Genomic DNA, 25,732 nt, shown 5'->3' with positions numbered 1-25,732 from the left:
GGTTGCGGGGGTCGAGTCCGAGCTCCTGGCCCCGCCTCTTCACTGATCGCTACTAGGTCACTCTCCCTGAGCCGTGAGCTTTATCATACCTCTGCTTAAAGCTATGTATGGATCCTGCCTCCACTACATCGCTTCCCAAACTATTCCACTTACTGACTACTCTGTGGCTGAAGAAATACTTCCTAACATCCCTGTGATTCATCTGTGTCTTCAGCTTCCAACTGTGTCCCCTTGTTACTGTGTCCAATCTCTGGAACATCCTGTCTTTGTCCACCTTGTCAATTCCTCTCAGTATTTTGTATGTCGTTATCATGTCCCCCCTATCCCTCCTGTCCTCCAGTGTCGTCAGGTTGATTTCCCTTAACCTCTCCTCGTAGGACATACCTCTTAGCTCTGGGACTAGTCTTGTTGCAAACCTTTGCACTTTCTCTAGTTTCTTCACGTGCTTGGCTAGGTGTGGGTTCCAAACTGGTGCCGCATACTCCAATATGGGCCTAACATACACGGTGCACAGGGTCCTGAATGATTCCTTATTAAGATGTCGGAATGCTGTTCTGAGGTTTGCTAGGCGCCCATATGCTGCAGCAGTTATTTGGTTGATGTGCGCTTCAGGAGATGTGCCTGGTGTTATACTCACCCCAAGATCTTTTTCCTTGAGTGAGGTTTGTAGTCTCTGACCCCCTAGACTGTACTCCGTCTGCGGCCTTCTTTGCCCTTCCCCAATCTTCATGACTTTGCACTTGGTGGGATTGAACTCCAGGAGCCAATTGCTGGACTAGGTCTGCAGCCTGTCTAGATCCCTTTGTAGTTCTGCCTGGTCTTCGATCGAGTGAATTCTTCTCATCAACTTCACGTCATCTGCAAACAGGGACACCTCAGAGTCTATTCCTTCCGTCATGTCGTTCACAAATACCAGAAACAGCACTGGTCCTAAGACTGACCCCTGCGGGACCCCGCTGGTCACAGGTGCCCACTCTGACACCTCGCCACGTACCATGACTCGCTGCTGTTTTGTGTGTGTGTCTTGTGTGTGTGTGTGCGCGCGCACGCGCGCGCGCTACTAAAATCGTAAAAAAAAGACACACCGAAGACCGGATTAAGCCATGCAAACAAGATAACAATAAAGAAAATAATAAGAAAAACAGATTAATGGAGACACAGGACAATGGGAAGCAACGACTGTATCGTCAACACATCTTTAAACTCACGGAAGGTGGGAACAAGATGGGAGGACAGGGAATGGGTGAATACAAGAAATAGGTAATAAAGAGGAGATGGAAACGAAGTGGGTAAGGAATTGGGCAACTGAAGGGGGAGGAGAGGAGTAAAATGGAGGGCTAACAAAAAGGATGAGAAAGGGAAGAGAGGTGCAACAGACAGTGAATGTTGGATCTAGACTCAGGGTGACGAGGGGGAGTGTGGGGGGGGGGTACCACGCAGGTCCCCCCCCCCCCCACACACACACACAGTGAAGGCCAGTAGCGGTCAGTGAAGAGGCGGGGCCAGGAGTTGAGTCTCGACCCCTGCAGCCACAATTAGGTGAATACAATTAGGTGAGTACACACACACACACACACACACACACGTGAGTACCATCGACCTTGTCTATGGGTCTTGTGATTCTTTTTGACCTACTTCCGCTCACCCTCTCCTCAATCACGCTTCCTCCTTCCTCCTCTCCATCTATTCCCTTTCCGTCTCCCTTTACTTCTTCCTGCCTCCCCTCTACCTCTCCCTCACTCTTATCTTCATTCTCCGTGGGCGTGGGCATGCGTGTGCGCCACCATTACTACGCCCAGGCTCCTGCTATTGAACTGCTCTCTCACACTCACCAAGCCTGGTGGAAGAGTGTGAGGGGTGAGTGCTGCTGGCCAGACAAAAATGGCCAGTAAACAGAGAAATATGGAGGAAAAAAGAGAACAAGGAAGGAGAAAAAGAGAACGAGGGAAAATGAGAGTGGACAGATAACCTGATAAGAGAAGAGGCTCCGTTGTCATTTATTATAACGAAGTTCTGAATCAGTAGGCGTCATGCAGCGCCTGGGGAATGGGTAGAAATCAAGGTTCATCAAAGGAAAATGAAAGTAACTTTAATTTACTGAATCAAGAGCCCTTCACCAGTATCAAGGTCCCCTCCTTGATGGGACATTAAACTGTCATACTACTTTTAGCACTCTGGATACTCCAGACCGGGAGAGAAAATTACAAGATAATGCGAGATATGAGAAAGGAAGAGGAAGGAAGAAAGAAGAGGAAGGGTAAGGAAGAAGAAGAAGAGAGAAGGATACTATCACATTCACCACGGCCCTGCTCCCCTAACCCACTTAATAACCATAGGTAATAAATTTACATGCATACACAATACACCCTCTGCAGGTGTTCCTACTACCTACCCTTATATAATGGCGAGAAGAAATACAGAACAAAAATTAACACTCACGAGAGTAGGAAAACACCATACATAGTAGGTAATAAGAGTGAAGAAGGAAGGCAGTATATCGACATAAAATGATAAAGAAGCAAGTGAGGAACTAAGAAGAAGAATCAAAGTCTTCAATAAGTAAACTGGTGTAGTACGGGTAAGCAGAAGAGACATGTCAAAAATCATATACTGAGGGAGTACTGAAACAGGAAGTGAACTCGTCACAACACAAGCTATGAGATTTAACAATGTATCTTTATAAGTAGCTAATGAAGGAAGAAACTTAAATCTTGAGCAAATCAAGAGCGAAGATATATAAGGAATCACTAGAGATGGAGCAGCTACCGGACAGCTGGTAAACAGTTAATATATGAACATGAGAACAGACAGACAGTAAATTACAAACCAATATAGCTAACATCCATATCATGAAATGTGAGAAAAAATAATCAGGAAGAGATCTGTCGAATTCCTAGAGAGAGAGAGAGAGAGAGAGAGAGAGAGAGAGAGAGAGAGAGATGGACTGATTACATCGTCTTCAAGTATCTTCTGCTTCTATCAACTTTTCTGTACTTGAGAAGAGAGAGAGAGAGAGAGAGAGAGAGAGTTACATAACAACAAATCTTCATTACTTTAAGGAAGAGCAATCCTGCCTCAAGAAGTTTTTACAGTATTATAAGAGAACCCTCGATACCAAGAAATTCGTGTTGCAATCAGCACATCATCAGGAACTTGCAGTGTTGCAGAAAAATGAGGAATTCCAAGCAAATACGTTCAGAGGAAGCGTCTTTGCTTGGAAATCCTCTTTTTTCTGCAGCAATGCAAGCTCCTGATGTGTTGACTGCAACACGAAAGGCCTCGAGTTGTCATTCAGCTCCCCCGTGGGTGTTGAGGTAAAGAGGGTTGGGGTTATGGGATACAAGAATACATTTCTCGTTAGGAGTAGCAACCGAACGACATTAGTTAATTAAAAAGTATTAGTAAGTACATAATTAACGTCTTTCAGATGCGTCGGTAAATATAAAAAATTTTCAGATGGTTCAGAGGATGAACGAGGCTTCTGTCATGGTGATACAGTGGCAGAGTTTACCCACTGTGTGGGTAATGTAACTGTGGGGGTTATGTAACTATCGTGAAGACGTCTCACCCACCAGGTGAATTGATAGAAGTCCCTGGTGGAGGAAACGTCTTAATCAACGTAACCATCACTGTGCGTCTTATTTATAAGGAATGTGATGTAAACAAGGAAAACGGAGGGAGAAGTACTGACCTCGGAGGCATCGGAGAGGGAAGCCACGGACGAGGAGACGACGGACGACACCACGGACGGGGGCGCGGTGGAGGGCGCGGGAGTGGAGGTCACGGACACTGTATCAGGGGAACAAGGTCCACGCCCAAGTACCCGTGGTGCTGACACTGCCACGCCACCCGCGCCCGCTCCACCAACACTGTTGCTGCTACTCACACCTGAACATAAACACTATTATTAATATTTACATATTTATGGTTCCTAAAACACCCAGGGAACAGGAGATAATCATATCTGATAAAAGTAAGAAGGAGAATAACATCAATGTCTTGATCAAGAGCCGTTCGTCAGCATCAAGGTACCCTACCCACCTCCCTTAAAGATAACGTAAGATCAATATTAATTTCAGAATTCATAAATAAACAAAAAAAAATAGTTAATTTTTTACACGGTTAAATTTACAGACCAAGATATGTTATCCTCAGCTTATATCAAAGCCAAGACCTATTTACGGTGTATTAACACCCCCCCCCCGCTCCGCTTCCCTGGAATTCGACCCACAACAGTCTGCTAACACAATATCACCCACCCAGGTAAGAAGTGTATACATACACGTTTCCACCCGTATCGTGGAACCAACCACGGTCTCAGTACGTGAGCTGAGTGGTCATTCCACCCGTACTGTGGAACCAACCACGGTCTCAGTACGTGAGCTGAATGGTCATTCCACCCGTACTGTGGAACCAACCACGGTCTCAGTACGTGAGCTGAATGGTCATTCCACCCGTACCGTGGAACCAACCACGGTCTCAGTACGTGAGCTGAATGGTCATTCCACCCGTACCGTGGAACCAACCACGGTCTCAGTATGTCAGGTGAGTGGTCATTATGACTGAAGCTCTCACTATGGTATTTATTTACAGGTGGCAACCCCCCCCCCTGGCTATATCTGTGTAGAGGGAGGTCAGTGCTCTGTCATGGGGGTTTAAATGATTTCTAATAGTGGTATGGGCAATTACATTTGAAAATTGTAAATGGAATTGCACTAAATATGGTTACAATTTGTGAAACAAACTAGTGTTGATGTGGGGACTACTGTATATATTAATGGTATTATATACCTACAAGTATGTTAATAAGATACAATATGAGATTTACGGTATTTTATTGAGAAGCAGTTTCGTCCACCAATGACTTTATCAGTTCTGAATAAAATATCATAACCTTTATAGCGTATCTTATTAATTAACAAAGATGTAGGAATGTGAGAGATGGGAAATGATTGACGTACACAAAAGAAAAGAAACATTTTAAGGTTACTAAAGTTGGTGAGGCGAGTAAAATTAATAGCGCAAAAAATACAAGGACAGAAAAGAACAGAGGGAAGATGCGCGAAAAATCTTCAAAATCTAGGGTGGTACAGTACGGGAATCAACACAAGCCTCGTGGTTTTTGAAACTTCAGACATGCACCTGCCTGTATCCACGCCCTCATGGCTGCCTGCCAGTCAAACTTCCTATATTGTCTGTCTCTGCCTGCCTGCCTACCAGTCTGCCTGCTTTCCTGCATGTCTGCAGGATTAAACTTATATAGTTAAGTCTGGTTTTACCTAAATCAACCTTTACTGAACTTACACAATTTATCCGTAACCAAATTTATAATCGAACTCTCCCACTTAGCACTACATAAAACACTTATCAAATGAATGTAAATAGTTTAGATCTACCCAAAATTTATGGTAACAAAACTTATGCACTTGAACCAACATCTAGCCAAAACTGCTGTGTTAACCACTTTAGATAACCAGCATCTAGCTTAAGTTACTGTTTAAAACCATCTAGTTAAAGATCTTGCCAAAAATTATTTAAATGTGCTATTTAATTAACTACATACAAAACTGGTGAAGTCATTCACTAAATCAATGTGTACTATAGCCATCCGACTAGCCTAGCAGTACTGCAAGCAACTTTATCTACTTAACCTTGCTGCAGGAAACGTACTCTGATTAACTTAATACTAGTTGTGGCTGGGTTGTAGTGGTTTCAGGTTTAGCCAGACACTCGCATAATTCCCAACCCGTCGACATAAGCACCTCCCTTCGTCCACCTCCACAACGACTGCCATAAGTTCGCCAGAGCTGAATCGGGTTACATCTTTCAAGATTTTTTCTTTGCTCTGTAAACTTCTCTTTTTATTTTTCCATCTGACATTTTTCTCGCCATATGTAAGGACGCTTCTTTTGTTTGAGTAAGCGACTTTTTTTTTTCCTCACTCGAACGTTTAATTTCAATGATCTGTTTATTTAGTCTCGATGGAAGTTTTTTTTTTCTTTCCCTTACCACAGTTTTTTCCCCAAATTTACCCAATGGGTTTTATCCACAAGGACTTTTTTTACCAATGGTTTTTATTAGGGACTTTTTCCACATCTCAAATTTCCATTTTCTTAAGGTAACATCAATCTGTTTCCGTGTGGAAATTCTCTCTCTCTCTCTCTCTCTCTCTCTCTCTCTCTCTCACACTCACACTCACACTCACACTCACACTCACACACACACACACACACACACACACACACACACACACACACACACACACGAAGTACACCCGAGTATGATATTAGAGGCTGCCATACGGGTCGTGGCGTCATGAAAAGAATACATAACCAAGACTGTCATTCGCACTTTTAATGGCGGAGGGAGAGGCAGGCGAGGAGCATGGTGATGTGCAGGTGAAAGCTCCACCTCAATGTTCATTGTTGCTGTGCCGGCTCCTCTTCGCATCCCGACCTCACCCACAACTCAACAGCAGTTTTCACAGCTTCGGGAGAAAATTTTATATGAAGCTGAAGTCCGACCTGAGCCACTGATTCGAAACTTCATTAAGACTAACCGAAACGCTTAAATTTCAGTATCAAAATTTTGTACGAGTTTTGAATTGTCCCAGCCAGAGTAGTGTGAATTTTACGCAATTACTGTATTGTTTCCAACGATCAATGGGTTCACTTGAGGATCATTCCTCCCCCCCTCCCCATCCTTCTCCCTTTCGGCCTAGGTAAAACCCGTTTGAATGTAAATTCTTAAGCAGGTTAGGCAAATTAACCTGTATTATTTTGCTTTAGTGCAAAAATACTGATATACCAGAAATAGCATAACTATTATGAAGAGGAGCTAGACAGATTAGAGCATGGAGAAGAGGTAGACTGGAGAATGGAGAAGAGGAAGACACTGGTGGAGAAAGAGGGATACATATCACAAGTTGCTGATGTGCTAGAGAGCCTGAGGACGTGCGGGGTCTGAGGATGAAGTGGGATGCATACCATGGATGGAAAAGGGATAGACACAGCAGGATGGAGAAGGGATACACACAACAGAATGGAGAAGGGATACACACAGCAGGATGGAGAAGGGATAGACACAGCAGGATGGAGAAGGGATACACACAGCAGAATGGAAAAGGGATACACCGCAGGATGGAGAAGGGATACACACAGCAGGATGGAGAAGGGATACACACAGCAGGATGGAGAAGGGCTAGACGCAGGATAGAGAAGAGATACACACAGCAGGATGGAGAAGGGCTAGACGCAGGATGGAGAAGGGATACACACAGCAGAATGGAAAAGGGATACACACCGCAGGATGGAGAAGGGATACACACAGCAGGATGGAGAAGGGATACACACAGCAGGATGGAGAAGGGATACACACAGCAGGATGGAGAGGGCCACATACCATGGGGTGCTGGTGTGCGGGGAAGACCGGGGTCTGAATGAGGCCAGACTGCTGGCGGGGCGGGGGCCACGGAGGAAGGGGGCGTGTCTTGGGGAGAGCCGCCCCCAGAGAGAAACTGGCGCACCTGCCGTCTCTGTGACTGTAACACGTGGTAATAAGTCGGGTTCTCCAGCCGCGTCTGAACCTACAATCAACACGAAAAATATTAAATGTTAGTTATCTTTAGTGAAAATTTGTAATGAGCAATAAATAATTTCAGAAGAAAACAAATGCAACAGCAGTGAAAACAGAAACGATGGATTTTTTTTATCTTAAAACAGAAACATAATATTTAATGCATTTGCAAATGTATATATATATATTGCACAAGAGTGTGGCTTAGTTGGTATCGTCCTTGTCTGGTAACCTAGAGTTTAGAGGACTTGAGTTTGTATCCACACAAAGCCAGGATCAGTCCAGTTAGGTTAAGACGGGTTCTAGAAGTATAATTACTGCCTCTACGACTTTCCAGACCCAAACTGGCTAATTGGGAGAAATGTGTTAATGAATACAGAGCCGTTGCGGGATAACTCATAAAAAAAGTATTTGATTTGCATTATATAGACAAGTCCACGGATAATACAATATAAAAATACTCCATAGGGAATTATTTATCTTACAAGAAGTTTGTGAAGATTTGTTTAAGGTTTTACAAACTAACAATTTAGCTTCTTTTAAGTATTTTTTTTTTTAATCGCCGGTATTCTCCCGGCCAGGGTCTTTTCCAAGTAGTGCTGACCCGGCCTTGGCTCCCTATCTGGGGAGTATCTTGAGACGTAAGTCTCCCATAAGAGGAGGCACAAGTACCCCCTCATCTTTGGGACCAACTGTCCCCAGGCCTAGCCACATTCCCCGCCCTCACGGGGCTCGTAGGGAGAAGCTAGGCCTCTGGTCTGCCATCTACCCCGCCCCAGGTGGGTTCGTGGGGATGGCAGTCTTATGAGCTGCAGGTGGTAACAAGCTCAGGCCTTCTTCCTTCTTTTAAGTACATGGTGACTTAAATCATTCTCGGTGGCCTGAACACCTTAAGGCAAATATCTATTAGCTTACGAAGTCTTTCACGATTCACGATGGCCAACTATTGTTGAGGATGACCGTGACTGACGCCTGTGACTGTGTAAACAATGTCAACATCATTTCTCAACAGTTGCCAAACTTTTCCCTCGTTTTACTTGCCAAAGTAATTTATTGTGTTGTTTATGCGCGTGCCGCTCAGTCTGGAGAAAGTGGCATCGGTATTCTTCTCGTCTCTTGATCCTCTTTGGTTTAATAACTGACAGATGGTGACGCCCAAAATACCGACCCCAGTAAAGTCTTCATTTGTCACCTTCACTGATAAAGAAGTTTGTCGTCAAGAGCAACACTTGAAATGTGTGGCAACGATATGACACCAAAATAAGAGCAGCAGAAACAAAAATAAATTAAGCTAATGATGAAATATAATAGGTGCAGGATAACGAAGTAGAAACAAAAAATAGCGGAAGACATTACTACATCACAGTGGAGAACTTGAAATTTTTGTTTCCGCTTTAATATGACTGAAACTCAGTCATTTATCAATATTTCAGACATTACTATTATTGTGGAAAAAGACACTTATGTACAGTTCAGGACATTTATTAAAGGAAACGTTTCGCCACGAGTGGCTTCTTCAGTCCTAATACAGAGAAAACTAAGAAAACATTTATATATATAGTGGCAGGAGTCAGGTGAGGTGACGCGTGGGTAGAGGTAGTAGTAGTAGTAGTAGTAGTAGTAATGGAACTAAGGAGGTGAGGCAAGAGAGGGACCTGCTGACATCAAGTAACACCAGTTCACAGGATGGGTAATATCCTCTTGCTTAGTAATTTTGAAATACTGTAACTACCGGATTTTTGCTTTATAGTGTTACTGACAGAAATTAGTGCAGCTTCAATGCATTTTCTCCGTCTTAAGTCGTCTTCTTTAATAACTAGTTTAGCTTCATTGAATTTCATGAGGTGTCCAACATCGTCTCTATGTTGAACACATGCGTTTTTGCGGTCATCATTTCTGCAAGCATTTTTGTGTTCTGCTATTCTAATGTCCAGAGTTCTGGCTGTTTCCCCTACATATACTTTGTCACACCCCCCACATGGTATAGTGTAGATTCCTGCACTTGTGCCAGAATCATGCTTGGGTTTTTGTATCAGGTTCCTAATAGTAGTTGAAGAGCTGGTAGATATTTTAGCTAGTTTTCTGTCAAACATTTTTGAAAAATTAGTGGCAACGTTGCTGACCGGTAAAACGATGTAACTTGGAGGCTTTTCTTCAATTTGATAGGTGTTGGTCTTGCTGAGGATACGTGCCGCACGTTTCCTACAGTCACGTATGAAGTGTAGGGGAAAGTGCAGTGAACTAAAAGAGTTGGTGATGTATGTACATTCTTCTTCGAGGAACTGTGGACTGGAAATTCTGTAGGCTCTCAGAAAGAAGCCAATAACTACCCCTCTGTTTGACAGAAAACTGGCTAAAATATCTACCAGCTCTTCAACTACTATTAGGAACCTGATACAAAAACCCAAGCATGATTCTGGCACAAGTGCAGGAATCTACACTATACCATGTGGGGGGTGTGACAAAGTATATGTAGGGGAAACAGCCAGAACTCTGGACATTAGAATAGCAGAACACAAAAATGCTTGCAGAAATGATGACCGCAAAAACGCATGTGTTCAACATAGAGACGATGTTGGACACCTCATGAAATTCAATGAAGCTAAACTAGTTATTAAAGAAGACGACTTAAGACGGAGAAAATGCATTGAAGCTGCACTAATTTCTGTCAGTAACACTATAAAGCAAAAATCCGGTAGTTACAGTATTTCAAAATTACTAAGCAAGAGGATATTACCCATCCTGTGAACTGGTGTTACTTGATGCCAGCAGGTCCCTCTCTTGCCTCACCTCCTTAGTTCCATTACTACTACTACTACTACTACTACCACCTCTACCCACGCGTCACCTCACCTGACTCCTGCCACTATATATATATATGTTTTCTTAGTTTTCTCTGTATTAGGACTGAAGAAGCCACTCGTGGCGAAACGTTTCCTTTAATAAATGTCCTGAACTGTACATAAGTGTCTTTTTCCACAACTTGTCGGTATCACCATACCATTTCCTCATTACTATTATTATTGTTGTTGTTAAGGGAGTATCGCTAAACAAGAGCCCTTCAACAGCATCAAGGGACCAATCTTAATGGATCATGGATGGTAGCTACTTTTGATTTGTTGTGCAAGACTGTCAGTGGTACCACGAGCAAGAAAACCTACACAACCTGGAACGTGGCTCCACATTCAAGAACATCCCTTCTCAACCTTCAAGGATAGTGCTAGGATTCTGGTAAAGAGTTCTTATTCCAAGGCACTGTAACTACATTCCATTTCCTCGGAATAAACTTGATTAACTCATTCCCCAGGTTTAGCAATTTTCATTAATAACAATAATAATTTTCCTTCTCAGCCTCAGCTTGGTAAAGGCGGGACTTTCCTTAGGTATTGCAGAGCAACGGATGTGCCACCAGACCTCACACACCTAGTTTCCAACTTCTTTACTACCCACCACCCATTTTGCTTCACAGCTCTCCCTCCTTCCTCCCTCCCTCCCACTCTCTCTCCACCTGCCGAAGAAGAGAACATAACATATGTCAGGTACAGTGTGAGGAGGGGTTCTTACCTGACCATATTTTTAATCTTGAATTCTTAGTGTTCTACTGCACCGTTGTATTTTTTTTCTCTAGTTTCACTACTTGCCTGACTAACTCTCGGATTACATAAGAACACAAGAATAAAGGAACATGCAAGAGAGAGCCAACTCACCCAATCTTGTACTCGTTCAACCTCTATTTAAAGTTACCCAAAGCTCTTACCTGATTGAGGCTATTAAGGAGTTTGTTCCAATCATCTACGCATCCACTGCCAAACCCATACCTCCCTATATTATTTTTAAATCTCAATTTGTCTAACTTGAAGCCACTACTGAGAGTAGTGGCTTCAAGTTGGACAAGTTGTCTTTCTGAAATATTTTCAGCACGTTATTCTTAACCTCTATTTATTCCTGTTTTCCAGTTGTGTACATCTTGAGTATGAAGAAATACTTGCACAGCCGAACTTTATATACCTGTTGCTAAATAGGCTCACCTCAATTAATATTAAATTACGGGTAAGCCTTAAACTAGTCGGGGTGATGCAGCGGGGCCATATCGAGATTCTCCTCTCCAATGAAAATCGTTAACTATAGTGACGCAAGTTCTTAAATAGGAAAATTAAGCTAAACCATACCCCCGGCCGGGATTGAACCCGCGGTCATAGTCTCAAAACTCCAGTTTTGAGACTCTATGACCGCGGGTTCACTCCCGGCCGGGGGTATGGTTTATTTGCAATCGTGTCATTACGATTTCTTGAGTCAAGAAAATTAAGCTATTTTATATCACGCAAATTCTGACAGAATTTGATTAAGTTGCTAGGTTATTTTAGATTTAATGTAAAAAATTGTACATCGAAAAATTTTATAATTTTGTTTACACTAGGGGAGGGGGGGGGTTTAAGAATATGCTTTTTTTTTTCATTTCACGGAGCGTGTTTAACAAGTACTATCGTACCTCTTTACTAACAATCTTTTAATAAGAATATTTGGAGATATATTTTGGATAACATACTTTTTCGATTTTTCTGTGCAAACCTAACTGAGTGGGCATTATGGCCTACATGAAGTGTAGCACTATCAAAATTAAAAGGTGCTACAGAATGAGGTAATAGTAGTCGAGAGTGACGGCTATTCTAGTTCGCAGGAGAAGAGGGAGAGTCAGTAAGAACATAGAGAGGTAATGTAGCTGGTCCCTGGTACAGTAAGGCTTCACAGGTAATCTTACGGAGACACCGCCATCTTGACCCTCAGCCACACCTCCTGCAGCAGCAGCAGCAGCAGCAGTCAAACCAGGTCCCCTGCCTGTCAAGCCAGGACAGTAATACGGGAATTATGTTTCATTTTAGTAAAACTAAACAGACCGTTTTAGGTAATCAAGTTGGAAAGGAAAAAGTTAATAAAATTCTGAAGTAGCATTAACCCCACACTTTTTTTTCTCACCGTCCAGCAACGTATGCAAGGCTAGGTACAACGAGCGGCCGTTAGTAATTACCAATTTATAATTATCTATTTATAGTTACAGCAGAACTATGCTCGTGGTGTCCCGTCTGAATAAATATTCATCATGTACATTTTTTTAATTTCCAATGACTTAACATTTACAATCGTATCTTTCAATTTCGTTTTTCTACCACTATATTTGTAATGAAATTATCCCAGTATCATTTCGGACTCATTTTTTTTTCCTTAACGTGCATCAAGAGTCTCTTGTTATCCCTGATGAAGGTTTCAAAATAATTTCTTTATCTGTTCTTTCATAACCTTAAATAGTGTTATTATATCTCCTCCTGTCTTATCAGACAGCCTAGAAATTTTTGACGTTTTTACATCCTTCAGCCCTCTTTTTTTTTTATATTTTACTCTGGGATATATTTTGTGGCTTTTCTTTGTACTTTTTTCTAATACAAATCATACTGCAGCTGCATATTAAGTATATTTTTTTTCCTAACTTATGTTTTAAACAAATTTTTCAACATCTCTCCAGCCATTCATTTAGAAATTGTTCCATAGTCAGCCTATGTGATAAGTGCATTTATTATAATTTCATTTATAAGATCTAGTAATTTTATTTTTACTAAGAACTCATAGATTTCTTTCATTACATGATATTCCCAAAATATTGTCAAGTACTCTGTGAAAAGAGTGAGTGGTGCACTTAGGAGTCTCTGGAGACAAGGAACTGTGTCCTTGGAGGCAAAGAAGGGAATGTATGAGAGTATAGTTTTACCAACGCTCTTATATGGGTGTGAAGCATGGGTGATGAATGTTGCTGCGAGGAGAAGGCTGGAGGCAGTGGAGATGTCATGTCTGAGGGCAATGTGTGGTGTGAATATAATGCAGAGAATTCGTAGTTTGGAAGTTAGGAGGAGGTGTGGGATTACCAAAACTGTTGTCCAGAGGGCTGAGGAAGGGTTGCTGTGGTGGTTCGGACATGTAGAGAGAATGGAGCGAAACAGAGTGACTTCAAGAGTGTATCAGTCTGTAGTGGAAGGAAGGCGGGGTAGGGGTCGGCCTAGGAAAGGTTGGAGGGAGGGGATAATGGAGGTTTTGTGTGCGAGGGACTTGGACTTCCAGCAGGCATGCGTGAGCGTGTTTGATTGGAGTGAATAGAGACAAATGGTTTTTAATACTTGACGTGCTGTTGGAGTGTGAGCAAAGTAACATTTATGAAGGGGTTCAGGGAAACCGGCAGGCCGGACTTGAGTCCTGGAGATGGGAAGTACAGTGCCTGCACTCTGAAGGAGGGGTGTTAATATTGCAGTTTAAAAACTGTAGTGTAAAGCACCCTTCTGGCAAGACAGTGATGGAGTGAATGATGGTGAAAGTTTTTCTTTTTCGGGCCACCCTGCCTTGGTGGGAATCGGCCAGTGTGATAATAAAAAATACTCTATGAAGTCTGATACAGCTTTCTCCCAATATAATTATATGGCATGATTAAACATTAAATTCCGGCATTTAGATGTCACTTTATTTGCTCAAATTATCTTGTAAATATGTAGTCATTTTTATTTAATACGAGATTCTTGTATTTGGAAATAAATTCATACTAGTCCTATTCCTTCTGATAAGTCATTTATATGAATTCAAATCATTACAGGGGCAAGTACAGATCCTTGAGGCACCCCACTAGTAACTTTTCTCCAACAGGACACTTTTCCTCAATCATTATTCGCCGTTTTTTCTCTCAAAGAAGCTAACCCACTGTAACAGTTTACCTTTTATTTATCCTATATACCGAAGTTTCCTAGTTAGTCTCTTTTGGAGGAATTGTGTCAAAAACTTTCTTTAAAATTTAGATAAATACAATCTGCTCAGCCAGTTTTATTGAATAATTTCTGTGACTGCTTTAGTAACAAAATACTGCGGATTAGATATAGATTATCAATACCTTTTTTCTTCCACTTTTCTCTAATGACTTTTCTAATATTTTTACAACACTTGGCAGCGAAATCGGCATTTACTTTAAAGGGTCTTTATTGTTACCATTTTTTAAAGTATTGGCACTGTGTATGCCATCTACCATTTGTCTGTCAAGTTACCTTCTTGCACATAAATCCTAAAAAATTCAAAGGGGATAGCTCAGTTCTTCTGCATTTTTTAAAAGGTGTTATCTGATGTAGTTTTATTGCCTTTTTTTTGTTATCCAGTAATTTCTTTACTACTTCTCTTAAGTTATCTCAATATCGTCTAACTTATTTTTCTGTCGAGTTCTAAATGGGGCACATGCAAAATATCTTATGTAAACACAATCTAAAGTCTCTATTTAGTGCCTCACTTACTTCCTCCTCCACTTTTGTATTACTGTTGTCGTTCCTTCTTCGTATTTTGTCTCACAATTTAGCTTTATAAAGTTGCATAAAAGAACTGGTACTACTTTGCTCATGTCTACTTTGGCCTTTAAAATCTCATTCTTCCTGCCTTCTTATATTTATGTTATCATTTTTGTTTTTTCTACGTCTCTGATAAGGCAACGACCTGGTTCCAAGTGTTTTATTTTTCCCAGCTCAACAGCAATTTCCATTAAACCATTCTTAATATTTTTTTTTTAATTTACCTCTGGCTTTTTGTAATATATCCCATTCAGTTTATCAAAAAAATACTAACTTAAGAGATGTTGCCTTGCCTCAGCTTACTGAAAAGGCACCTCCAACAATATCTGGATTATTACGAAGAAAATAAAGGCATTTGTGACTTGTGTCTCTTTATTAATATTATTATTGCTGTTAAGATAAATATTGGGAAGAGAATGACATTTGAGTATTGATATAATCATGAATCCAAGACAATGTCATCTTAGGTCAGAGTAAAAAAATATGTTAACTCTGAGTAATTAAGATAAAGCTGGACATTTACAAGAGAGATTATGATCAAATGTAGGCAGGTGGCAGTAACCTGCCCCACGTATCTCAAGTGACGTTCATCTAAGGCTAATAATAGCCCTAAATGGATCACAGGAAAGACAAAACTGTTAATCAGCCGGTGGACCCTACCGGAATTAGAGACTAATGAAGGTATAATCTCACTGGGTAGTGGTGCTAATAACCAGGACGTTGAAACACTTTAAGAAGCAAAGAAGATAGATGGAGGTACGAGTTAAGATAATAACACCACCAGACAGTGGGTAGAAAGGATCGACGAAGAGGAAGATAGGTCAAGAGTTTGAGGAAGATAGGTAGGAAGGGAGAGGTGGTGGGAGGATGTCTACTCACAATTATATTATTATTATTTATTAGTTAAAATAAATGTAGGGAAAATAATGACGTTTGAGTAGTGTTGATATAATCACGAATCAAAAACAATGTCATGTTAGGTCAGAATACAAAAATATTTACCGTTAACTCTGAGTAATTTAGATAAAGGTAGACATTAACATCTACACTTCAACTTTCAATTGGTTCGTAGTCATCAAAACGAATTTTCAGAAACAAGATAGTTTAGCATTTCTACAAATTATCTTAAACGAGGTGAAAGCATAAAAATTTCCTCTCCAAAAGCGTAGCTTGTGCTCAAAATACTTACTTTTTTTAAATGGTTTATGGAGTTTACCATAATTCCTTTCTTTCGTTGTATAATTATTTCTCACCTTTGATAAATGGTTTAAGAAAACGACAAGTTGAAGAATAAGACACTTGTGTAATATTTGGGAAGCTTTATTGGGGACGCGTTTCGCCAGCCAGTGGCTTCTACAGTCCAATACAAAGAATGGTGGATAAAGAGTAGTAGTTTGAGGTAATCAATCCCTCAACCTGGAATCATTAATGAACCTTTAATTGAATAATTGACGATATCTTCATCACTTTGCTGAAGTCTCCCAGTCAAGGCTGACAGATTTTAACACTGTGTATGTAGATAAGTGAGACACATTTTGCTTACAAAGTATCCTTCATCAGTCGAATACAGAGGTATGTAACCCATCCTGTGTGATGGGAATATAACAGCGTAACACTGATAGCTTTCATTTTAACTATGTAGCTATCATATAGAATAACAGTGTATTACTGAGCTTTTAAATTAGGCTAAAAAAAAAATGGAAGCGAGACTGGCTTCAGGAGGGACCGAAATGTCGCCGTTACCATTTCCAATATGCTTATTACATAAGGACTAATTTACTCTAAAAAGTTAAAACATGCGTAACAACTTAGGTTAAAGACTACAATATAAATTATAAAAATTTAAATCTATAACATTAAAAGTGTGATAGACATGGTTAAAGTTTACAACGATAACACTATATAAACACAAAGACCAACCAATATAACCATTAGAATATTGTTAATTCAAAAGATATAACCACAACGAAAGCCTATCTCCTGAACTATGTAATTAAAATTACATTCACATTGCACCCGCTGACTGCAATATCGGAGATCAAAATTTCGCTCGCCTGAATCGCAATTAACAACTCTTAACGACACCAACTGATTCATAATGTCTGTATATATTAATTCCTGCCGCTGCTCCTAGGACTGAGATTTAACGTTATCATGGAGACCCGATCATATCAGAGAAAAATTGTATAAAATACCGATACGATGGAAAGGTTAGGTTAGGTCAGGTTGGTCAGGAAACAGGACAAGTGTTACCTGACGCGGGTCTTAGGCAGATGATGACCCACAGCTGGAGCTTTTGGTCATCTGACCGAGGCCTTCAGCTGGCTTACCGGTCCACCCCTTTAAAAATTATGGTCATAGTTATAATCATATTTTTATTATTTAACAAGATGGAAAGATACACAAATCCAGTAAAATGCGACCCTTTATTGACTAGTCTTCGCCCACACAGCCGGCTTTACTAAGGCACAGAGTTGTGTGACTCAATAAAGCCGAGTGTGTGGCTGAAACGTAGTCAATAAAATATCGCATAATGCTGCATGTGTGTCTATCTTTCCACGTTTTCTGAGAATTTTGTAAGAAGTTTCTATTCTTAAAGCTTTACTTGTTTTTCGATTAATTATAATATAACTTTTGTATAACTACGCTACGTTGTATCTCAGACTTACATGAAACAACACTTATTACTAACAGAAAACAATGTGATACTACTTCTAACATCAAAGGATTAATTTATCCTACCAATGATTGAGATTTTATTCCTTGTCTCGTTGACTAAACCTTACTGATCCTAACAGTGAGATTTTTTCCTTCCCTCGTAGAATAAACCATATTTATCCTACCAATGAGTAAGATTTTATTCCTTGACTCGTAGAATAAACCATACTGATCCTACCTAATGACTTGCATTTTTAAAACTGCAGTATAATGATATTGACTTAAGACAATTCCTGGGAAACAGCAATTACCTACTTGTAGTCAGGGCAGCCGAGCTATGGTTATGATGACCCGTCTTCATTAATATGCTCATCATAAAATCTTTTAACACATTGACGAAGAGAGTATATAAATCTGGGATGGAAGGAACAGGAGTTGTCCTAAGAGGGTTGGAAGGATAGAGCAGCCAAAAATAAACAACTCTGTGGGAAGAAAGGAAAAGAGAGGTATCAAACGATTTAGATAAAGAAAAACTGGATATCACATTTGAGGGAGTATGGAAGAAGTGAATGTTTTCAGATATTTGGGAGTTGACTTGTAAGCGGATCGGTTTATGAAGGACGAGGTTAACCATAGAAGAGTTATTAAATGGAGAGTTAGAGGTATTGGGAAGATGGAGGGAATATTTTGAGGAATTGTTAAATGTTGATAAAGATAGGGAAGCTGTGATTTCGTGTATAGGGCAAGGAGGAATAACATCTTGTAGGAGTGAGGAAGAGCCAGTTGTGAGTGTGGGGGAAGTTCGTGAGGCAGTAGGTAAAATGAAAGGGGGTAAGGCAGCCGGGATTGATGGGATAAAGACAGAAATGTTAAAAGCAGGTGGGGATATAGTTTTGGAGTGGTTGGTGCAATTATTTAATAAATGTATGGAAGAGGATAAGGTACCTAGGGATTGGCAGAGAGCATGCATAGTTCCTTTGTATAAAGGCAAAGGGGACAAAAGAGAGTGCAAAAATTATAGGGGGATAAGTCTGTTGAGTATACCTGGTAAAGTGTATGGTAGAGTTATTATTGAAAGAATTAAGAGTAAGACGGAGAATAGGATAGCAGATGAACAAGGAGGCTTTAGGAAAGGTAGGGGGTGTGTGGACCAGGTGTTTACAGTGAAACATATAAGTGAACAGTATTTAGATAAGGCTAAAGAGGTCTTTGTGGCATTTATGGATTTGGAAAAGGCGTATGACAGGGTGGATAGGGGGGCAATGTGGCAGATGTTGCAGGTGTATGGTGTAGGAGGTAGGTTACTGAAAGCAGTGAAGAGTTTTTACGAGGATAGTGAGGCTCAAGTTAGAGTATGTAGGAAAGAGGGAAATTATTTCCCAGTAAAAGTAGGCCTTAGACAAGGATGTGTGATGTCACCGTGGTTGTTTATATTTATAGATGGGGTTGTAAGAGAAGTAAATGCGAGGGTCTTGGCAAGAGGTGTGGAGTTAAAAGATAAAGAATCACACAAAGTGGGAGTTGTCACAGTTGCTCTTTGCTGATGACACTGTGCTCTTGGGAGATTCTGAAGAGAAGTTGCAGAGATTGGTGGATGAATTTGGTAGGGTGTGCAAAAGAAGAAAATTAAAAGTGAATACAGGAAAGAGTAAGGTTATGAGGATAACAAAAAGATTAGGTGATGAAAGATTGGATATCAGATTGGAGGAAGAGAGTATGGAGGAGGTGAATGTATTCAGATATTTGGGAGTGGACGTGTCAGCGGATGGGTCTATGAAAGATGAGGTGAATCATAGAATTGATGAGGGGAAAAGGGTGAGTGGTGCACTTAGGAGTCTGTGGAGACAAAGAACTTTGTCCTTGGAAGCAAAGAGGGGAATGTATGAGAGTATAGTTTTACCAATGCTCTTATATGGGTGTGAAGCATGGGTGATGAATGTTGCAGCGAGGAGAAGAAGGAGGCAGTGGAGATGTCATGTCTGAGGGCAATGTGTGGTGTGAATATAATGCAGAGAATTCGTAGTTTGGAAGTTAGGAGGAGGTGCGGGATTACCAAAACTGTTGTCCAGAGGGCTGAGGAAGGGTTGTTGAGGTGGTTCGGACATGTAGAGAGAATGGAGCGAAACAGAATGACTTTAAGAGTGTATCAGTCTGCAGTGGAAGGAAGGCGGGGTAGGGGTCGGCCTAGGGGTCGGCCTAGGAAAGGTTGGAGGGAGGGGGTAAAGGAGGTTTTGTGTGCGAGGGGCTTGGACTTCCAGCAGACATGCGTGAGCGTGTTTAATAGGAGTGAATGGAGACAAATGGTTTTTAATACTTGACGTGCTGTTGGAGTGTGAGCAAAGTAACATTTATGAAGGGGTTCAGGGAAACCGGCAGGCCGGACTTGAGTCCTGGAGATGGGAAGTACAGTGCCTGCACTCTGAAGGAGGGGTGTTAATGTTGCAGTTTAAAAACTGTAGTGTAAAGCACCCTTCTGGCAAGACAGTGATGGAGTGAATGATGGTGAAAGTTTTTCTTTTTCGGGCCCCCCTGCCTTGGTGGGAATCGGCCAGTGTGATAAATATATATATATATATATATATATATATATATATATATATATATATATATATATATATTAGTTACTAGTTTTCCTAGCAAGACCTAGGATCAATAGGTGCTGCCAGCACGACCTAGAATCAACAGGTGCTCCCAGTCAGACCTAGGGTTAGTAGGTGCTCCCAGCAAGACCTACGGTCAGTAGGTGCTCCCAGCAAGACCTAGAGTTAGTAGGTGCTCTCAGCAAGACCTAGAGTCAATAGGTGCTCTCAGCAAGACCTAAGGTCAGTAGGTGATCTCAGCAAGACCTAGGGTCAGTAGGTGATCTCAGCAAGACCTAGGGTCAGTAGGTGATCCCAGCAAGGCCTAGGATCAATAGGTTCTCCCAGCACGACCTAGGATCAATAGGTGCTCTCAGCAAGACCTAGGGTCAGTAGGTGTTCTCAGCAAGACCTAGGGTCAGTAGGTGCTCTCAGCAAGACTAAGGTCAGTAGGTGCAGCAACTTGGCAAGCAGTGTAAGCCTCGCAGAGGACAAGACAAACGCAGTAGTTTGTTTCATGTTGTCACTGACACATTGTATGTCTAGCTTATGTTACTGTCTGTCAGCGCTGCCAGCTTACATCCAGCGTTCATCACGCACACATGTACACCAAAATGCACACATGAACACCGACATTCAGATACCCACACATATATACAAATACGGAAAGAGGATCCCAGAAGGGGGTCGAAATGCACAAATCAATCAACCTCCTGTGTTGCTGTCTTCGTGATGGTCATTAATGAGCACTGACAATTGCTCATTACACTTGAGTTATTCAAATACAGAAATATTCACACGTTCAAATGAGCACACACGAGCATATTCATTTACACACGCACACATGTGCATAAAAATTCAGACACATATATATTTACATAACCACATGCAGTGCACGAATACAGATAAAAATGGAAGGTATGAGAGCGTACGAGATGACGTTGAGAGTAATTATGATATGCAAAGAACAGGCAGAAATATTTATAGCAAGAAACGATAAAAGGAATACCAAATACAAGGGAAGTGGTGTGAAGGAAGGACAGAGAGGCAAAGGCGAAGAATGAAAGGGTGTTCAGATAACAGAAAGAGGAGTCTGGCGGAAAACAGAAAACTGAGAGCTCTTCAAGGGGATACCTGAAGGATGTTAACGGGGGTCAACGTCCCCGCGGCCCTACAACAGATATGGCCTCCTGATGAATCAAGGCCTGATCAACTAGGTTATTACTACTGGTCTTACTAATAGTGGAAGCTAAGCTAGGAACAACTACGCAAGAACAATGAAGGAAAATTTGAAAACAACATAGAAACGAAAGTCACAATAAATCAGAAACTTATGGAAGCCTCACATGAAACAAATATATGGAACTTTCACACGAAGCATAACCTTATGAAACCCTCACATAATGAAGCATAACCTTATGAAACCCTCACATAATGAAGCATAACCTTATGAAACCCTCACATAATGAAGCATAACCTTATGAAACCCTCACATAATGAAGCATAACTTTATGAAACCCTCACATGATGAAGCATAACTTTATGAAACCCTCACATGATGAAGCATAACCTTATGAAACCCTCACATGATGAAGCATAACCTTATGAAACCCTCACATGATGAAGCATAACTTTATGAAACCCTCACATGATGAAGCATAACCTTATGAAACCCTCACATGATGAAGCATAACCTTATGAAACCCTCACATGATGAAGCATAACCTTATGAAACCCTCACATAATGAAGCATAACCTTATGAAACCCTCACATAATGAAGCATAACCTTATGAAACCCTCACATAATGAAGCATAACTTATGAAACCCTCACATAATGAAGCATAACTTATGAAACCCTCACATAATGAAGCATAACCTTATGAAACCCTCACATAATGAAGCATAACTTATGAAACCCTCACATAATGAAGCATAACTTATGAAACCCTCACATAATGAAGCATAACTTATGAAACCCTCACATAATGAAGCATAACCTTATGAAACCCTCACATAATGAAGCATAACTTATGAAACCCTCACATAATGAAGCATAACTTATGAAACCCTCACATAATGAAGCATAACCTTATGAAACCCTCACATAATGAAGCATAACCTTATGAAACCCTCACATAATGAAGCATAAATTATGAAACCCTCACATAATGAAGCATAACCTTATGAAACTCTCACATAATGAAGCATAAATTATGAAACCCTCACATAATGAAGCATAACCTTATGAAACCCTCACATAATGAAGCATAAATTATGAAACCCTCACATAATGAAGCATAACCTTATGAAACCCTCACATAATGAAGCATAACCTTATGAAACCCTCACATAATGAAGCATAACCTTATGAAACCCTCACATAATGAAGCATAACCTTATGAAACCCTCACATAATGAAGCATAACCTTATGAAACCCTCACATGATGAAGCATAACCTTATGAAACCCTCACATAATGAAGCATAACCTTATGAAACCCTCACATAATGAAGCATAACCTTATGAAACCCTCACATAATGAAGCATAAATTATGAAACCCTCACATAATGAAGCATAAATTATGAAACCCTCACATAATGAAGCATAAATTATGAAACCCTCACATAATGAAGCATAAATTATGAAACCCTCACATAATGAAGCATAAATTATGAAACCCTCACATAATGAAGCATAACCTGAAACCCTCACATAATGAAGCATAACTTATGAAACCCTCACATGATGAATCATAACCTGAAACCCTCACATGATGAAGCAAGCCAGAGGCTTGTTAGGAGATATGATCAAAGATGGATACTCAAAGATGGATGAGACACTAAATGAGATGAGAGGAGACAAGACAAGGAAAGAGAACCAAGAGATAGAACCGGGAAACACCCGCAAAGAAGAATATCAAATAAACTTCTAGACACAGTTGCTAACAATAGACGCCACAGCACTGCCAACAATAGCTGCCACAATATATATATATATAGGTCAAAATAAGTGAAGGGAATATATAAGCAATAAATGGCACTTAGATGTAGTTAATAACTTTATTAACCACGTTTCGCCCACTGACTTTATAAAGCCCACTGTGTGGGCCAAACGTCAAAAACTAATATAAATATCGACTGTGTGAGTAAAACACTGTGGTCACACTGTCATTGGTATGTCATGTCAGTAGTATGTAAGTAGAAGTCCGTTACCAAGTGTCACAGCTTAGGAACGTGACAGTTGAGCACCGAGTCGCTGACAGGCCACAAAAGCCGACCTGCATGTGCGACACCGTGCCCATGATGCCCACTGGGGTCCCAAGGTAGTTACAATGTAGACACCAAGCTCATGGGGTACAACTAGCTGACGTCACGACCATTTACCTTGATAAAACCAAGCAGAGCAACTGTGTATTACCCCAAAGCCTCAATTATTACGTTTCTTGAACCCGTCTACAACAATCTGGTTAGGTAAGGTTTACCAGGAAACAGGACAAGTGTTTCCTGACGCGGGTCTGGTGGCAGCTGTGGCGAAATTCTCATAAATTTCGGTGCGGTGGAAACATTAAGACGTGTTTCTTTAAGACACCTGCTATCCATGTTCACCTATCAGTAAAATAGGTACCTGGGTGTTAGTCGACCGGTGTGTGTCGCATCCTAATTTGCCCGAAATGCTCTGCATAACAAGGGGCTTTCTATATAATATGTTATTGGTGTCAGTTAGGTCTGCATACACTATACATGTACTTGTAGAAATAAAATTATTATTATTATTATTATTATTATTATTATTATGATTGTATGGTGTGGATCTTTAGCCTACATACGCCACGAAGTCTCGGCTGGAACCCTCAGCCTTACCACCGAGAACAAAAAGGCACAATACCGTTACTGGAACAATACACAAATATCCCGCACATAGGAGCAAGAAGCTTATGACGACGTTTCGGTCTGACTTGGACCATTATTTTGGTTATCTTAAAACCACACCCACTCACACCTGTCCAACCTATATTTAAAGCTTCCCTAAGTTCTCGTCTCAATGACGCTGCTTGGAAGTTTGTTCCAGTCATCCACAACTCTACTGCTAAGCCAGTAGTTCCCTATATCTATTGAGAAGGAAAAGAGGGAATGAGTAAAGGAGAGAATGAGAGGGATGAAGGAAGAACACACAGAAAGATGTCGGACATTCCTCTCTTCAGAGATCACTCATACACTGCTTTTTGGCACTCTCTAGACACTCCCTTGGCACCGACCTTCCCTCTGCCCCTTAGGTGTACCCCTTGCCATTAACGCTATCCTTAAAGGGTCAGGAAAGGACAGTAAGGTCATCCTTCCCACACATTACTTACCCTCAGGATCGGAAAAGAGATGTCAAGAGGGATGGAGGGATATATACATATATACACAACACACATATTGTATATATATATATATATATATATATATATATATATATATATATATAGATATATATATATATAGTGTGTGTTTGTGTGTGTGTGTGTGTGTGTGTGTGTGTGTGTGTGTGTGTGTGTGTGTGTGTGTGTGTGTATGTGTGTATGTGTGTATGTGTGTGTGTGTGTGTGTGTGTGTGTGTGTGTGTGTGTGTGTGTGTGTGTGTGTGTGTGTGTGTGTGTGTGTGTGTGTGTGTGTGAGAGAGAGAGAGAGAGAGAGATTTAAGAGTGTGACTAATAATAAGGTGTGAGCCCAGCCATGTCTCTCACATCTTGAAAAAGACAAGTGCAGCATCATGTCATCCTTCGTGTCAATCACACTGGGCTTACGAAGCCACGCCTACAACTGTTTCTGACATGATAAAGCCCACTGTGTGGGAGAAACACTGTCAGTAAAGTATCGCATCACAGTCATTTTTCTTTATATATCATGTAAAGTAGAAGGACACAAGTGCAAAATTAGTTGCACTTGTGTCCTTTTACTTTACATATTGTCGGTAATTCTACCAACATTATTACAATTTATATATCATGTTGGTATTTTATACTTCTCTCATCATCATCATCATCATCATCATCATCATCATCACTGGGCAGCACAAAAGATACAAACACCAGACAACTTTTCATACTCTCCTCAACACTGCTGGGTCGTGCCAACATTCTCTGACTATGGCTCACACTTATCAACATTTCTTAGCCTTAAGAACATAAAAATAAAGGTGCACTGCAGTAGGCCTACTGACCCACGACAGGCAAATCTAACTCAACTGAAGCACTGTAGATACATCAGAGTGAGGCAGGTGTGATACATCAGAGTGAGGCAGGTGTGATACATCAGAGTGAGGCAGGTGTGATACATCAGAGTGAGGCAGGTGTGATACATCAGAGTGAGGCAGGTGTGATACATCAGAGTGAGGCAGGTGTGAAACATCAGAGTGAGGCAGGTGTGATACATCAGAGTGAGGCAGGTGTGATACATCAGAGTGATGCAGGTGTGAAACATCAGAGTGAGGCAGGTGTGATGCATCAGAGTGAGGCAGGTGTGATACATCAGAGTGAGGCAGGTGTGAAACATCAGAGTGAGGCAGGTGTGA

General features: G+C 40.9%; 1 protein-coding gene across 3 annotated transcripts in view; it reads right to left on the bottom strand.

Moving 5' to 3' along the window:
• The window catches only part of LOC128687584 (uncharacterized), a 254,582-nt gene that overhangs the window by 190,735 nt on the left and 38,115 nt on the right, over positions 1-25,732 (bottom strand). For all 3 annotated transcript variants that reach the window (XM_053775107.2, XM_053775106.2, XM_070084183.1), the window contains exons 3-4: positions 7,402-7,585; positions 3,692-3,888 (exon numbers count right to left, since the gene is read on the bottom strand). In XM_053775107.2, coding sequence (XP_053631082.2) covers positions 3,692-3,888; positions 7,402-7,585 — 381 coding nt within the window. The remainder of the gene's footprint in view (positions 1-3,691; positions 3,889-7,401; positions 7,586-25,732) is intronic.

The sequence above is a fragment of the Cherax quadricarinatus genome, chromosome 11, assembly GCF_038502225.1.
Source record: "Cherax quadricarinatus isolate ZL_2023a chromosome 11, ASM3850222v1, whole genome shotgun sequence".
Lineage (NCBI taxonomy): Eukaryota > Metazoa > Arthropoda > Malacostraca > Decapoda > Parastacidae > Cherax > Cherax quadricarinatus.
This window is presented reverse-complemented; position numbering and strand designations above follow the sequence as displayed.